The 17,157-nt window shown below is 36.1% G+C and overlaps 2 protein-coding genes across 2 annotated transcripts in view; one reads left to right on the forward strand and one right to left on the reverse strand.

Annotated features, from left to right (window-relative positions):
- The window catches only part of LOC106867194 (E3 ubiquitin-protein ligase RNF217), a 21,148-nt gene extending 12,925 nt beyond the window's left edge, over nucleotides 1–8,223 (forward strand). The window contains exons 3-6 of the mRNA XM_014911996.2: nucleotides 262–463; nucleotides 1,795–1,956; nucleotides 2,894–2,974; nucleotides 4,829–8,223. Of these exons, the coding sequence (XP_014767482.1) occupies nucleotides 262–463; nucleotides 1,795–1,956; nucleotides 2,894–2,974; nucleotides 4,829–5,160 (777 nt within the window). The 3' untranslated portion in view covers nucleotides 5,161–8,223. The remainder of the gene's footprint in view (nucleotides 1–261; nucleotides 464–1,794; nucleotides 1,957–2,893; nucleotides 2,975–4,828) is intronic.
- A 5,429-nt stretch (nucleotides 8,224–13,652) lies between these two features.
- Nucleotides 13,653–17,157, reverse strand: part of LOC106867188 (sorting nexin-17) — a 53,164-nt gene continuing 49,659 nt past the window's right edge. The window contains exon 16 of the mRNA XM_052966816.1: nucleotides 13,653–14,440. Coding sequence (XP_052822776.1) covers nucleotides 14,336–14,440 — 105 coding nt within the window. The 3' untranslated portion in view covers nucleotides 13,653–14,335. The remainder of the gene's footprint in view (nucleotides 14,441–17,157) is intronic.

Here is a 17,157-nt window from a genome sequence, read left to right on the forward strand (position 1 = left end):
CCCCCCCCCCCCCCCCACACACACACACACAACATCGCTTGACAACTGATGCTGGTGTGTTTACATCCCCGTAACTTAGCAGTTTGACATAAGAGACCGATAGAATAAGTACTAGGCTTACAAAGAAATAAGTCCTGGAGTCGATTTCCTTGACTAAAGTCAGAGCTCCAGCATGGCCACAGTCAAAATGACTGAAACAAGAAAAAGAAACAAGTATATGATATTCACACACACACACACCTTTTTTTTTTCTTTTTTCAGATTTTCATCCAACGTTCCACTGGCTGTGATCAAATGTCTTGTAAGAAATGTGATACCAATTTCTGCTATCTTTGTGGAGATAAATTTCGTGGAATTAAATTTTTTGGTGATCATTTTAGCAAATTAAGTGTATTTGGTTGCAAATACCATTTCCTCCCACAAAAAAATATCACCAGGAAATTAATTCGAGGAACTTTATTTGGTAAGTAAAACCCATGATTATTCCATAACATAAACTTTAGAATGGAATCATTTATTGGAATTTATCAGAACAATTAGCAGCACATTTTGATTTAATTTTTTTCTTTTTTTTTACTCTAACAAAAGTAATTCTTGTAAGGAAGCCCAGAAAATTATTAAAACAAATTCAGGAAAAGATTAATTTTTATTTTATCCAGAAAGAATAAAAGACTCGACTTAGAATGATTTGGATGCAGAGCAATGCAACTAGTTATGGTAAAATAGCTGGCCCAGTGAATGAACAATTTCTACAGTTTTTTTAGATATTATTCTTAGATTCCGATATTATTTTCAACTATTGGTTATGCAGATTCCTCATTGTTATCCTTCTCAACAGACAGAGGATGGGCAGAAAATTATTGCTCTATGAGCTGACAAGACTTAAACCAAGATTTTTATGGATCCATAGTTTGTATCTTGTCACTGAAGTGTCACTGCATCCATGGCTGTTTGTTGGTTTGGTTCACATTAACAGACACATCTCATATTACTGGCTTCAAAGACTGAGTTCAAGGGCTCCTTAGAGAATGAAGTGATTTGCAGCCCAAGGAAGGCAAAGTTTTTCATGATAAACAAAAACCCCAATAATAAGGGATCTAATCTCTTGTTTAACCAATATTTTAGTGGAAGCAGTAGAAGACCCAAAGATACATAGTTGCAATTGTAAGTTCTATACCTCCATGAGAGAGTAAATTTAATCTGATCTGTCAGTCACAATTAATCCCATTTTATACCATCTTTCAATAAATACTTGAAGCAAACATGTGGTAATGCTTCTCCAACTGGTGTTGGTGCCATGTAAAAGGCACCCAGCACACTCTGTAAAGTGGTTGGCATTAGGAAGAAATCAAGCCAAAACTGACTATAGAACCTGGAGCAGTTCCTGTCCATTGTGGCCTGACTTTTCATCTGATGTCACTTTGTCCAAGGGCTTTTGGTCCAACAACTTTTTATCTGATGATCTTTTTGTCCAATTTTAAATAAACTCTTTAGAAAACAAGGTGAACGTCAAAATCAAATAATCATTGAGAATTTTATTGATAGGGTTTGTCGTTGGACCAAAAGATGTGGACTAAAAGACGTTTGACGAAAAGACATTTGACAGTGACATTGGATGAAAAGATGTAGCACTCCTATCCATCTGTCCAACCCATGCCAGCATGGAAAGCAGACATTAAATGTTGATGGTGATGAAACGCCGTAAAAGTACAAACTATGAAAATATTTTCCCAATTCTACAATTCAATATTATAACAATTTGATCGAAATAAATTTGTTCTTCTTTGTCTACAGGTGGAAAGTTGCTGGCTTCAATTATGCTTGGTAGCTTGGCTGTTGGGGTTGGTGGCGCTCTTGTAGGATTAGGGACTGTCTTCCTCCCAGTTTATGGAAGTGTCTGCCTGTATCGACGCTTGAAGTATCAAAAAAAGGTCTTAAATAAATACAGAATTAACTGTAAGTAGACTGATTAATTTGATTGTTACATCCCCGTCCCTTGTGAGTATCCCTGGCACTTTTCCACCATTACTATCCTGTTGTCTCCCACTCTCTCTCTCTCTCTCTGTTTCTGTTTTCATTCCCGATCTCTCTCTCCTCTCCTCTCCGGTCAGGTAACCTTGTACCCCCCTCTACAGCAAGACACCTGTTTCTGTCTCTCTCTGCCTCACTATAACCTTTCATCATCTGACACAAGATCACCTCCTCCAATGCCCCCTCACCTTCAAAAGATTTGTCTTGCAAAGGTACTTGGTGACCCTGTCAATGCAGGTGCCACGTAAAAAGCATCTGGTCCACACTGCAAAGTTGTTGGCATTTAGAAGGACATCCAACTGGAAAAACCTTTCCAAAACTGACCTCGCCTGTGCTTGTGCCACGTTAAAAGCACTCAGCCCATTCTGAGTGGTTGGTGTTAGGAAGGGCATCCAGCTGTAAAAATCCTGCCAAAACAGTCACAGAAGTCTGGTGCAAGCTTCTGCCTGGCTGGCTCCTGTCAAACCATCCCACCCATGCCAACATGGAAGGCGAACGTTAAACAACGATGATGATGATTTTGATGATGATGTCTTCTGTATATCAGACAGTTTAATCCAGTCATATCCAGCCCAAATATTCTACCTGTTTTATCTTCAAACTGACCAGATCCAACCTCTCACACCAACCTTACAATGTCATTCTAAAAATATACAAACACACTATTGAGACCATGATACTGTGTGAATAATTCAAAACAATGTGAATAAATAAGCATTTCTTTTTACAGGGTAATCTGAATGTTGAAGGATTAAGGAGGAGAATCTTCCAGTAGGAAACTTATACAATATTATCATAAAATGATAATATTGTATACATGTAACATCATTGTTTTAACATGTATTTTTCCATGTTTGCTTAGGTCCTATGGAACTTCGTGAGGTGGACTTCGATTTTGCACAGATGGATGCCCTTTCTGTCACCAACCCTCATTTATTTCAAGGTAAGGTAATATCTCTCCATGTCCAGCATGATTTTTTGGAAGATTGGAAAGGGAGGAGACAGAAATGCTTGCTTACAACTATCACTGTATGCCAAAGCAAGGAAACAGTAATACACACACCTCATCATCACTATCAATTTCGTCATCTTTATCATTATTTAACATCCATATCCCACCAGCATCACATAACCAGCCCATTTAAAAAGTACTTTTGAATGGTCGGATGACATATCATGCTGGAGGAGACCTATTGAGTCAAGTAAAATCACAATCACAATGAAGTGGAAATTGTAGTTGTGGCCGATGCCAGTGCCAAGTGACTGGCTCCTATGCTGGTGGCATGTAAAAAGCACCATCTGAATGTGGTCAGTGCTAATACCCCCTGCCCCGACCAGCAGCATGTAAAAAGCACCATCCGAACGTGGCCGATGCCAGTGCCACTGGCATGTAAAAAACACCAACTACACTCTCAGTGGTTGGCGTTAGGAAAGGCATCCAATTGTAGAAACTTTACCAGATCAGATTGGAGCCTGGTGCAGCCTCCTGGCTTGCCAGTCCCCATTCAAACCATCCAACCCATGCCACCATAGAAAACCGACATTAAACGATGATGATGATGATGATGATTCTATGCTGGCATGAGTTGGATGGTTCGACAAAAACTGGCAAGTCACAAGGCTGCACCAAGATCTGCTGTCTGTTTTGGCATGGTTTCTATGATTGCTTGCCCTTCCTAATGCCAGCCACTTTACAGAGTATACTGGGTGCTTTTTGTGTGTGTGTGTGTGTGTGTGTGTGTGTGTGTGTGTGTGTGTGTGTGTGTGTGCCATCTGCACTATTGAGGTTGCCGTGCAGCTCACGGGACGATGAACCCTGGGGTAAGTAAGGGATCATCTTCATGTTAGCGAGTAAGGGATTAAATTGTGAGGAGTTGGGGGTCAAAGCAGGTTTTTTAAAAAACATTCAGCTTATCAAATAAACTAAATCTTGTTTACAAAAATTTGTAATTATTAATTTAACCGGAGTTTAGAATTTCGTGAAACCTGTCTTTGACACTAAAATTGGAATTCTCTGACTTGGTGCGTTTCTATAGAATCTAAAATGAAGACAATTTGTGTCGAGTTTAACTTTTTAGTAGTTATTTCTTTATTGCCCAGAAGGGGTTAAACATAGAGGGGACAAACAAGGACAAAGAATTAAGTCGAGTACATCGATCCCCAGTGCATAACTGGTACTTATTTAATCGACCCCCAAAAGAATGAAAGGCAAAGTCGACCTCGGCGGAATTTGAACTCAGAACAATGGCAGATGAAATACTGCTAAGCATTTTGCCCGGCATGCTAACGATTCTGCCAACTCGTCAAATGTAGTGCGTAATTTATTCATATTGCTTTGGATTAATCTGGGATTATCTCATAGCTTCAAGATTTTGATGATGTGACTGTTTATTTTTAGAACAATATTGTACAGGGTCGGTGTGAGAGTCTGGATCTGCCCAGTTTCAGCATAAAACAGGTAAAATATTTTGGCCAGATTTGACCAGTTTAAATGCTAAAGGGTTAAGAATTCTATGGATGGTTTTTTGTGTTTGTTTTATGTCCATTTTTCTACATTCTTCCATGTTGGCATGGATTAAACAAATACAAATTTATCAACATATTGTTTTGCAACCAGAAACTCTTTCTGTTGCTGATCCTGTTTTTCAAATAAAGGAGATTCCATTCTATTTCCACCATTATTTTGTTCCTCAAAAAAAGATGTGAAATCTTTTTTTTTTTAATAACACTTTTTATATTAAATTTATTAATTTTTTATTTGTCATTGTTTAATTTTATTCTTTTATTTATGCCATAGATTCCAACAACAGTTTCGATGACCTCCAACTCTACTTTGCCAGACCACACAAACTAATATTAGACGAAAACATTGATTTTATCCACAATTATCCTTCAAAACAAACAGATAATTCTTCAGACATAAAACCTGAAGGAATATATAGCCTACCAAGCACTTTGTTTCAGCTTGAAGAGGACTCCGATCTTGGTCATTCTAGTATGCTGTCTGTCTGCCACAGCTGTGAGTCAATAGCATCAAATTCTAACACGTGTTTACATTCGGACTCTGATGAGGATTCCATTTTTTCAGCCTTGTCTAGTAGTGTTTTAGACTTGCAGACAAATATTTAAACCAAAAAATTTATTCCTCAAATCTTTTGAGAGAAAAAAAACAACAAAACATTGTGATAAGACTGATCTTCGTTAATTTTTATAATCATTTCAATAACTTATTGAACAGCTTCCTATGAAAAACACTTCATCATTACAGAAAATATTTTACAATTTTTGTTTTATTTTTTCATGCATTAATTAATAATTAATTAATTAAAGCTGTTTTATTATTTATTATCTTGTGACAAACGATTATTTTTCCATAAATTCCAACAAGATAAAAAAAGCAAAAACTTTTTTATTTCTTATGTGGGAATTGTTCAATATAACATGTATTGTTTTATTATTGTCAAATTTCTTTTATTGTTGCCAGTGCAGGTGGCACGTAAAAAAACACCTTTTCAGCATGGCCGTTGCCAGTCCTTTGTGACTGGCCCTCATGCTGGTGGCACGTAAAAAGCACTCACTACACTCTCAGAGTGGTTGGTGTTAGGAAGGGCATCCAGCTGTAGAAACTCTGCCAGATCAGATTGGAGCCTGGTGCAGCCTTCTGGCTTGCCAGTACTCAGTCAAATCGTCTAACTCATGCTAGCATGGAAAGCGGATGTTAAACGTTGATGATGATGATACAAGACAACCATTCCACATTTGTTGCCTTATTCAAATGGAATATTGTGTCTGGTCATAGAATTGGAAACATTTCAATATTTTTTTTTCTTTGCTTCTGAAGTCATTTTATTTTCTCTTCCTTTCTATTTATGAATCCTCGTTCCTGACTCAACATCCCCATGGATGTTCACTATTTTTATAAAATAATTTATATTTTATCCATCTTAATGCGGGTTCCCCATTTATTCTGGGGTAAGGAATTTTTTACCAATGCTGAACTTAAAAGATTATGATTCTACATTAATATTAATAAATTCCTAATTTTATTTCTCTTCTGAGACTGAGCAAAATACCACTCCCAACATATGAATCAGCTCTTCTTATTCCTTTTTAAAATATTTCTCTAGGCCTGAAAGCTCTATTGTAGCTTATTGTTTTCGGTACAGTTGACTTTTTGGTGCCTTCTAACAAAATGAAGTAATTTCAAGTTACCAAACTTATAGGAGCTGCTAAAATATTGAGGTTTATCTTCTTTAATAAATCCATTTCTAAACCAAGTTAAATCTTTAAGGAACTGTTCCTCATAAACCAGTCCATATCCAATATACTCCCAGCCAATAACATTTTTTGCATTTTCTGTCCAAATGAAAGTATCCATCAAAATCTATTTTGTTTTCGTATCATTTTGTTGGACAAATTGTCCAATACTTTCCAACCAGTAAAAGACATTCAAATATTTTATATTAAATGTTATAGAAAAGTTAATAATCCAGAACTCGCCTTCTTAAAAAGAACCCTTCTAATAATGTTTCAGTTTGAGATAGATACATCATCGGAACATTATTTACATTTGACGGATATTTGTCCTCATCTTGTTTGTTGGTAACACAACGTTTCGGCTGATATACCCTCCAGCCATCATCAGGTGTCTTGGGGGAAATTTCAAACCTGGGTTCTCATTCCTGAGGTATTTTTCGATGTTATTATTATTCAGGTCACTGCCTGAAATCGAAAAATACCTTAGGATTCGAAATTTCCCCAAGACACCTGATGAAGGCCAGAGGGTATATCAGCCGAAACATTGTGTTAACAACAAACAAGATGAGAACAAATATCCATTGAATGTAAATAATGTACATAATTCCTCATCTTGTAAATATAGAACTGTAACATCATAGGAAGTTGAGGTATGACTGGGATAAATCTTTAAGCAAGGATATTGACAAAGCAGCAGCTCTTAACATTTTCAGGATGACCCAATGGTTGATTGTGATGTTTAGAATTTCAGTTTGGTTTCTTCTCGACTTGAACTTTCAACTCTTCCTTTTATTCATATCATCATTAAGTCTGAATTTTGTTTATTAATTTATATGAGAGAGAGATGGCAGAAAATGGAATTAATGACATTCTTTATTCACTAGAATTGTTTCTCCACATTCTCACACCTGTAGTTCATAGGTGAGATGTTGATTTTAGAAAATGAGATTCACAACATTATTTATCATTTGGCTATTTATATAAACTCTAGATACAGAATTCCTGATGTATATCCAATTGCGGGAGTATTTCTACTGTATGATGACATCAAATAGCCAATAACTGTGGACAAGCTTTGCATAGCATTCTATAGGGCTTTTGCCTCAATGTATATAATCTATATATATTCTCACCACCCACAAAATCCCTCAAAGGCATGTCCTGACACTTCTTTGCCATCTCTCTCACCCTGCTTTCCCTTCCAACTGGGTAATCCATGTATCTATAGCAAGACCCCTATCTCTGTCCCTTTATATCTTTAACCTCTCAACTGGCACAAAGCTGCCCCACTAATACTTCTCCCCACTCCCATTTCAAGAGTTGGCATTTACATAAGGGAGAAAGAAAGCCATCACCACAACAAGCTATTACAGTTTTCAGTGTTTGATTCATTTCATTTTTCCCCCCTCTTATCTTTCACTGCTACCCCCTCAACTAACACTTGTCACAACTTACTCTGCCATGTCTTCCTTTCTCCCTTGCCATTCCGTGTCATTTCCACCATCACAATAACAATAGACGTCTACAGTTCTCAGTTTTTCACTTGCAAAACCTGTAAAATTTCCACAAATTTCACTGGTTGAAATTATTCCTGCTTTCAGAACAATTGCTTTGTGTCAAAGACAATCTGATTGTTTGAAAACAAGAGAACAACTGCCTTCTACAGTTCTTTCTGCCTCAATAAGCACAGCATTTGACCTACCTTGTCCCCAGCAGAACAAAATACCTGTCCTGCTCTTGCTAGAAATTGATCTCGTTTTGCTGTCTCAAATCTCTCAAGAAGTGGAAATAATTTTTATAAATGAAGAATTTATCTTAAGCATTGGCAGTTGACACAGATGTATAAATCATACGCACAAATGTATATCTTTTATGTTTTTTTTCTTTATATACCCTTATATATGTCTTTGTTCAAATACATACCACTGACCAATTTCTCTTGCTTTTCTTAATTCATTTCATTTCTGCAAACTACCTTTGACATAAATGTCTTCTACCTTGTGTGTGTGTGTTGTACATATGTTTTCACCATATATATTGACTATAGAAAATAGTTTCATATTGAGGCATAAAAAAAAGACAAAAAAATGGGTATTAGTACCCATTTTTCTATTTTGGCTTTACATGCCCCAATATTAGGCAATTTTCTATTGTCAACATGTACAGTACAAAATTTTCACTCGTTTGAGAAGTTAAGGAATTGAACAGGTAAAGCACAGAATATGATTGTTTCATGCTAAACCACGAGTTGTATGGTGACGGTCAACTTATCAAAATTTCCTTTGATTTCAATATGAGACAAAGTGTGTATCTTACAATGTTAATAAACTCTTTTATTCGTATTTTGTCATCTAAACTAGCTACATACATTCTTGAAGCTTACTAACTTCCTACACTTGGATTGTACTTGCCTATTACTTTATATATATATATATATATATATACTACCTAAGCCAACTGATATAGATGAAAAAAGCTCTTAAATGACACTGAAAATTAGCCCTGGGCCCCAACAATAGTTGTGGCCTAAACTACTAGGCCCTAGCTCTACCACAATATATGGTTTCAGCTCCTCTGTTTAGCTTGGCCCCAACCAAACAGATGTAGCCACAAACCCCCAGACTGATAGTCTAGGCCTCAGCTTCACCAGCCTAAGCCCTCCCTTGGTCTTCATAACAGCCAAACCTACATACATGCACTTATATATGCATGCATACATACATACACATATGTATATATACACACATGCATATATCAATATATGTATATGCCTCTTAACCCTTATACCTTTGAATGTATACACATACATGCATACCAACATACATACACATATACACAAACATCTAACGAACAATTCTCCATTTATATTTTTAAAAAAACAAGTGGAAATGGTATCCAGATGACTGCTTTATATTCAGGACCAAAAAAAAAAGACTTAGGAATCTTTCACTCACTTTTAAGTAATTTACATACCTCAATAAAATTCACCACGGAACAACACACAAAGGAATTACCATTTTTAGATATACTTCTAATTAAAGAAAATAACACCATAAAAATAGATTTCTCCTACAAACCTACAGACACACACCAATATTTGAACTTTCATTCCTTCCTCCCATACCAAAAGAAACATACCCTTTAATATGGCAAAATGAATTTGCACTATAATAATAGATGCAGAAGTAAAAGATCACAGGAATTAGAAATATTTCTAAAAAAAAAAACACAAGAATAGACAAGTAGTTTAATTAACACAGCAATCACCAAAGCGAAAAACATCACAACTACAGACCTCAGAGGAAAATGAACACACAAGCATTATTTTTGTCATCATCCACAACCCAAGAAATTACGACATCATCAATATTGCAAAAAGATACCTTCCAATTCTTCAACAATCATCAAGAATGAACAAATTAATAACACATTATTTACATTTGACAGACATGTCCTCATCTTGTTTGTTGTTAACATGTTTCAGTTGTTATACCCTCCAGCCTTCATCAGGTGTCTTGGGGAAATTGCAAACCTGGGTTCTCATTCCTAAGGTATTTTTCAATGTTATTAGTGATTAAGAGTACTAACCCCAAGATTCTGAGTTTGATTCCAGGCAGTGACCTGAATAATAATAATAATATCAAAAAATACCTTAGGAATGAGAACCCAGGTTCGAAATTTCCCCAAGACACCTGAAGAAGGCTGGAGGGTATATCAGCCGAAACATTGTGTTTCGTCAAATATAAATAATATACATAATTCCTCATCTCTTAAATATAGAACTAAATTAAAAACAGATTCAAAAATGATTTATAGCAGACATCAAACACCCAACCTAAAAAGAAACCAAGGTTCAAGCACCATTGATATAGATGACTTCTGCCATCCGCTGACATAGACAATAATGGACCCAGCTCCATCATCATGTATGATCTAAACTCTCTACTTATATTAAAATATAGAAACTAGCTCCATAAAATAAGGATGGCAGAAATGCTCTTCTGACAACTTTTGAACCAACTCCACCAATATAGTTCACCAATCCCCCAAAAGATGGCCTAAGGCTTCCACTATCATAGGCAATCTAGCCCCTACTTGCACTTAAGCTCTTGAGTGTCATTGACAACCTGGTCCCCAGCTCCATAGCTATATATAACTTAAGCCCGCAACTAACAGTGATAAATTTAGCCTCAGCTCCAGCTGTTAAAGATGACCCGAGCCCTTCCCTATCATTGTTATCATGGGCCCTAGATCCATGATAGATAAATGAGCAAAGACCTTCACCTCAATTTCATATTCAAAGCCGCAGCTCCAATGACATTGACAGCCCAAGCCTTCCTCCGATGTTATCAACAAGGTATTTGCACCACCAACACAGATATGGATAGCATTGTAAATAGTCTTTGTAACTATACCATGTCTCAAAGACAGAGAGTGTCTTGTAGACATTTTGGGGCAGCTGCTGTTGATGTGGATATCTTCCAGAACTGACATTTCCTATCCCAACATGGGAGATTTGTTAGTATCTTTGTCTCTTATCAGGTATTTAGTAGCTATCTTTTGTTCCTGGTTAGTAAAGGCATATTCCAGGTGTGATGTAATGTATCTATTGCAGGGCCAGGAGAGATTACTCTTCTTGTCAATACTGTTATTCTCTAGTTTTGCATTGCTTTCTGCTGCTATGATGCTTGTTTCTCCTCGAAGTTCCTGTTTAACCCTTTTATTACTGTATTTATTCTGAGATGCTCTGTGTTTCTTTCAATTACTTTAAATATAACAAAGAATTTAGTAAAATAACTTAGTCATCATTAAGCTAGTGTTAGGAACATAAACTGTGTCTAAAATTTTGTGGAAGATTTTAATTCAAAACTTATGAAAACAAGACATTTGTACTACAGAGCCAGAAGCGGTTTCAGCCGGATTGGTATCGAAAGGGTTAAGTAGGCCAGTCCAGCCCCCTTTGGGTTACATAAGACAGTTGTTTTTTCAGAGTACCTGCACAGTAGTAAAGCTTGTTTGCCAACATAACATGGTAGTCCTGGTTTAAGACAAATGTTGCTCTAATTTAGTCCCAGGAGACATCGTCTCCAGCTGGCTATACAACACAATCTATGTTCTTATTTCGAACAAGGGGGTGCTAGATTCCCTTGTTCAAAAATATAAGGACACAGATCGTGTCGTATAGCCGGCTGGTGACGATGTCTCCTGGGGCTAAATTACAGCAACACTCATCCTAAACCAGGACTGCCATGTTATGTTGGCAAACAATCTTTACTCCAAAGTACTGTTGCTGAATATCTCTCGTTGTGAGATTTAAAAGTAGTAATTTACCTGCACAGTAGTTCTTCTCCAACTCTGAAGATGTTATTGCTCTCACTTTTGAGCATGCATGAAATGTACTCATTTCCTTCTTTACTGTTCAGCAACTGTTGTCTGAGTGATACAATATGACATTCAAAGGTTGTTTGGACTGACCTTATGCTTCTACCACCATCACTTTGTTTTAAGTAGATCCTGTAGATGTTGCTGTTGATGTGAGAGTTGCCAGTGATGGTCAGTACCTTTCTGAGGTCGTTGCCAGTGCCGCTGGACTGGTTCCCGTGCAGGTGGCACGTAAAAAACACCATTTTGAGCATGGCCGTTGCCAGTACCGCCTGACTGGCCCTCGTGCCCGTGGCACGTAAAAGCACCCACTACACTCTCGGAGTGGTTGGCGTTAGGAAGGGCATCCACCTGTAGAAACTCTGCCAGATCAAATTGGAGCCTGGTGCAGCCTTCTGGCTCGCCAGCCCTCAGTCAAATTGTCCAACCCATGCCAGCATGGAAAGCGGATGTTAAATGATGATGATGATGATGATGATAAAATTACAATTCAGAAAATGGAGATGTAGCATTAGCATAATTTATTAACTGCAGTTAATAAATTATATTAATGCTACATCTCCATTTTCTGTATTTTAATTTGAATATTTATAAACCAAGATTTATACTTAAACTTATTATTTTAGGAATATTACTATTCACAAAAAAAAAATTAACAGGCAATGAACCAGTAATTCATTGGATATTATTTTATCCCTTAATGAGACTATTTTAACCTCTATTTAAATATGTATATATATAGATATATATATATGTAGATATGTTATAATTTACAGCAAACTGTAAAAGGTTGTCATTATAGTACTCGGAGTTTTGAATGTCAGAGCGAAGAGCTATGATACATTTAATGATGTTACATTAAATGTATTGTAGGTCTTCGCTCTGACATTTGAAACTCTGAGTACTATAACGACAACCTCCTACTGTTTGTTCTAAATTATAACATATAAATAATCCTCTAGTTCTCTAATATCGAAAAAGTTTAGAATGGTACAAAGAAAACCGTTGGAAAACAGTTTATAGCAGAGACTCCAGCTAAGAAGGTCTGAAGAGGGAATTGTAATTCCGAAATATCATCAGACTATAGATAACCAAATGACAACAGGTATATAGTCCATTTTTTGTTTTATAGTGATTGTTGTACCATTCTAAACTTTTTATTCTTTGCAAACAATACACAATGCTTCAAGCGAACTACAATACTTTCCTATATATATATATATATATATATATATATATATATATATATATAAAAGGAGTAAATATTCAGATGTGAACATTCATAAAGATATTACTATTGTTAATATTATCTGCAACGAATATAAGATATTGATAATAATAACAGCAATAATATAGGTGGTTACAGGTATTAAATAACATCAATTAGCTATAAAATTTAAAATTAGCACTAAGCATGCCCAGTATGTTCTTATGCCTAGTGCTAATTTTGTATACATATATATTATATATCATCATCATCATCGTCGTCTAAGGTCTGCTTTCCATGCTGGCATGGGTTGGATGGTTTAACTGAAGACTGGCAAGCCAGAAGGCTGCACTAGGCTCCAATCTGATTTGACAAGGTTTCTACAGCTGGATACCCTTCCTAACAACCACCCTGAGAGTGTAGTGAGTGCTCTTTACGTGCCACCGGCACGGGGGCCAGTCAGTACACACACACACACACGTACGTAATCATTAGACTAAAAATGTTTCTGTTATATGAAGTAGAGCACTTTGAGACTAGTACTCATTGGAGTCATTAAAATGTATGCACACCACTCCCAATCTCTCACACACACACTCACTCACTCCCTCTCTCACCGATTCTTTTGCACTCCCTCACTCACTCACCGACCCTCACTTAGCCACTTCCTCAAACACACTCTCAGACATTAAATAATAATGGTATTTGTTCACCCTCTTAATAATGCCATTCATCAGCTGAAGTCATTTAAACAATTAGAAGCAGGAAACAAAGCAACATTTATACTGCATTTTTTTTTTCTTCTTTTTTCAGAAAGCAGATTTTCATTTGATAAATTTTATATTTACATTAATTTCTTCATTCGGCTACATATTCTTCTAATTAGTTATAATTTCCCTCCCAGATATCAGAGAAAATATATCTAAATGTATTAAAATTTAATTTCAGATCTACATATAGATCAGATACACATATATCAGAGCTATATATATATATCGGATATCACAAAGATTTTGAAATATATGTATAGATATATTTGAAAATGGACCAGTTGAACTGATTCTAGAGGATTAGTGCAACTTGTTTTGACTAGCAAAGAACCAAGTGTGTTTTCTAAATGAATTGACAAATGTCAGGTTTTAAATGGATAGCAAAATTGGTAAAAGCATATGTGTTCTGTCCTACTGCACATAATCTCCCAGAACATCATCAAAAGATGTAACAATCCTACAATGTTCCAATAATTCGAGTCATTTTCTGTGTCCTTTTTTTTTTTTGTCTTTCCATTTTAATATATTTGAGGTTTTATAAAAATAGCTATATGTCTTCTGAAGCGATTCGATGACCTGGCACAAGCAGGTTGCTCTGGAATGATACTTGCTGGCCCTTGTGGTTATCAAGGAAGATTAGAATGATAGGAAACTGGAATCTCGGCTGATGCACAGCAATCGTGAAGAATCAGAGATCGTCATCTCCTATTTCTTCAAATGCGTTATTTTCCAAAACACTTTGGATGTTTTGACCATCTCGTGATGCCTTGAATGAAACATTGGCAAATTTGTCCTGAAACAAGATTAAATGAAACAAAGATGTATCCAATGATTAACAAAAGTGCGCAACTTGATTTCTAACATAAAACAATAAAACTGTCATTAGGAAATAATAAGAAAATTAACAAGTTTGCTTTTCGAACTGCTGAAATGTATGGTAGAACAAGTAGAAAGATAAATTTTATTCAACGCATAGATACTGAACAGTATAGATATAAAGGATAAAATCCTTTTTTCTTTTTGGCCGCCGACAAATTTTTCTGCTTTTAAAAAGGAAAAAGGATTTATCCTTTATATCTATACTGTTCAGTATCTATGCATTGAATAAAATTTATCTTTCAATAAGAAAATTATTTAACTGAAAAACATCATTAGTTGACTAACAAGTGATACAAGTAACCCTTTAGCATTTAAACCATCCACATCCAACCCAAATATTCAACCTGTTTAATGTTCAAACTGGCCAGATGTGGCCTCTCAGACTTGCCCTACTATGTCATTCTAAAAACAAATAATCACATCATAGAAACCTCTTGACAGAGTAATCTGAATGTTAAAGAGTTAAATGACATCCACTCATTGGACCAGAACAGGAAACGCTATGATATAGCAAAGGGAGGGCGGTGAGGGCAGATCTGAAAGCCTCACCAACCCACATTTGTACCAAAACAATGATAACTGGAAGCTAAACTAACTTCTCTATGTTTATCACATCATATAGACTATTGTTGTTATCTAGAATAACTAACAAAGTAAGTAATTAACTGACAGCCATTGGAAAGTAATGAAGTTTTGACATTTCTTTATGTCAATCACTTAGCAACAACCATTGCTATTTACACACAAAAAATATTCAGTCGCAAATATATTATTATAAACCTGCAGGGGTTGGACAAAATAATTGAAACACCTAGCATCATAGCATCATAATTTTGAAATATCTATAAAACCATCAAAGGCTTATTTATTTTTATGTTTTTTGATTTATTATTAGTGTTGCTTAATATGTTTTGCTAAAATTGCTGGAGTCGATATAATTGACTCAACTCCTTCTCACAAATTTCAAGCCTTGTTGCCTTCAGTAGAAAGGATTATTATTATTATCATTATTATTATTATTCTTATTAGAAGACTCGTTGAGTCAAGTGAAATCGAAATCCTAGTCGTGGCCAGTGCCACCTGACTGGCACCCGTGCTGGTGGCACGTAATAAGCACGATTCGGGCATGGGTTGATGCCACTACTGCCTGACTGGTTCCTGTACTGGTGGCACGTAAAAAGCACCCACTACACTCTCCTCACCAGATCAGATTGGAGTCTGGTGCAACCTTCTGGCTTGCCAGTCCTCAGTCAAACCGTCCAACCCATGCCAGTATGGAAAGCGAATGTTAAACAATGATGATGATAATGATGATGAAGGCAATAAGCTGGCAGACTCGTTAGCATGCTGAGCAAAATGCTTAGCAGCAGTTTGTCTGTCTTCATGCTCTGAGTTCAAATTCTGCTGAGGTTGACTTTTGTCTTTCATCCTTTCAGGGTTGATAAAATGAGAACCAGTTGAGTGCTGGGGCTGATATAATCAACTTACACCCTTCCCCAAATTGCTGGCTTTGAGCCAAAATCTGAAACCATCATTAACTTTGTTGATATTGTTAACATGACATTCTTAACCCTTTTGTTGCCATATTTCTGTTGAGATGCTCTGTGTTTCTTTCAATTAATTTTAAATATAACAAAGCATTTTTAATAAAATAACTTAGTTATCATTAAGCTAGTGTTAGGAACATAGGAAGAGCATCCAACCACAAAGGCTCTACCTCAATAAATTCTGTCTGACCCCTGCTTAGTGGTTAGGGTATTCGGCTCTGGATCATAAGGTCACGAGTTCAGTTCCCTTGAACAAGACACTTCATTTCACATTACTCCAGTCCACTCAGCTGGCAAAAATGAGATGTAACTAATTCAAAGGGCCAGCCTTGTCACACTTTGCATCATGCTGAATCTCCTCAAGTACTACATTAAGGGTACCCATGGAGTACTCAGCCACTTGCATGTTAATTTCATGAGCAGGTTGTCCCAATGACCAGGACACTCGTCATCATAACCAATGGAGTGGTAGAAGATTTTAATTCAAAACTTTTGAAAACATAGACATTTGTGCTACAGAGCCAGAGGCAGTTTCAGCTGGTTTGGTATCAAAGGAGTTAAGATAGTTTTATAAATAATGTTTTTAATCTCAACTTAGTTGTCTGTCATTTTTACACTTGTAGTGAAGTATTGTTACAATCCTCACTTAGTTTCAAGTAGTGTTTGTTTGTTTGTTTTTTTTATCATTGTTATATAACCAGAGAGTAGTGGTAATAGTTAATCTATATATATATAAAAATGAGAATGTGTGTCTGTCTGTCTGTCTGTCTGTGTGTGTGTGTGTGTGAATCCCTAAAACTCGAGAACTACGCAACCAATTTCATTCAAATTTTACACATGCCTTACTTAGGGTTCCAGTAAAATTTTAACTTCTTGCAGAGTTCGAGCCCACGGCAACATAATATCTCCTCCACTATTTAAGTATTACGTGTCAAAAGTGAAACAAAAACACTCACGTCAAATACTTTCACTTTAAAAATGAAACTATTCTACTAACTGAAACAATCACATTTCGATACTGTAATGACAGATACTTTCAGAGAGAAAGAGAGAAAGAGAGAGATGTATATGTATACATATAGAT

The sequence above is a fragment of the Octopus bimaculoides genome, chromosome 3, assembly GCF_001194135.2.
Source record: "Octopus bimaculoides isolate UCB-OBI-ISO-001 chromosome 3, ASM119413v2, whole genome shotgun sequence".
NCBI lineage: Eukaryota > Metazoa > Mollusca > Cephalopoda > Octopoda > Octopodidae > Octopus > Octopus bimaculoides.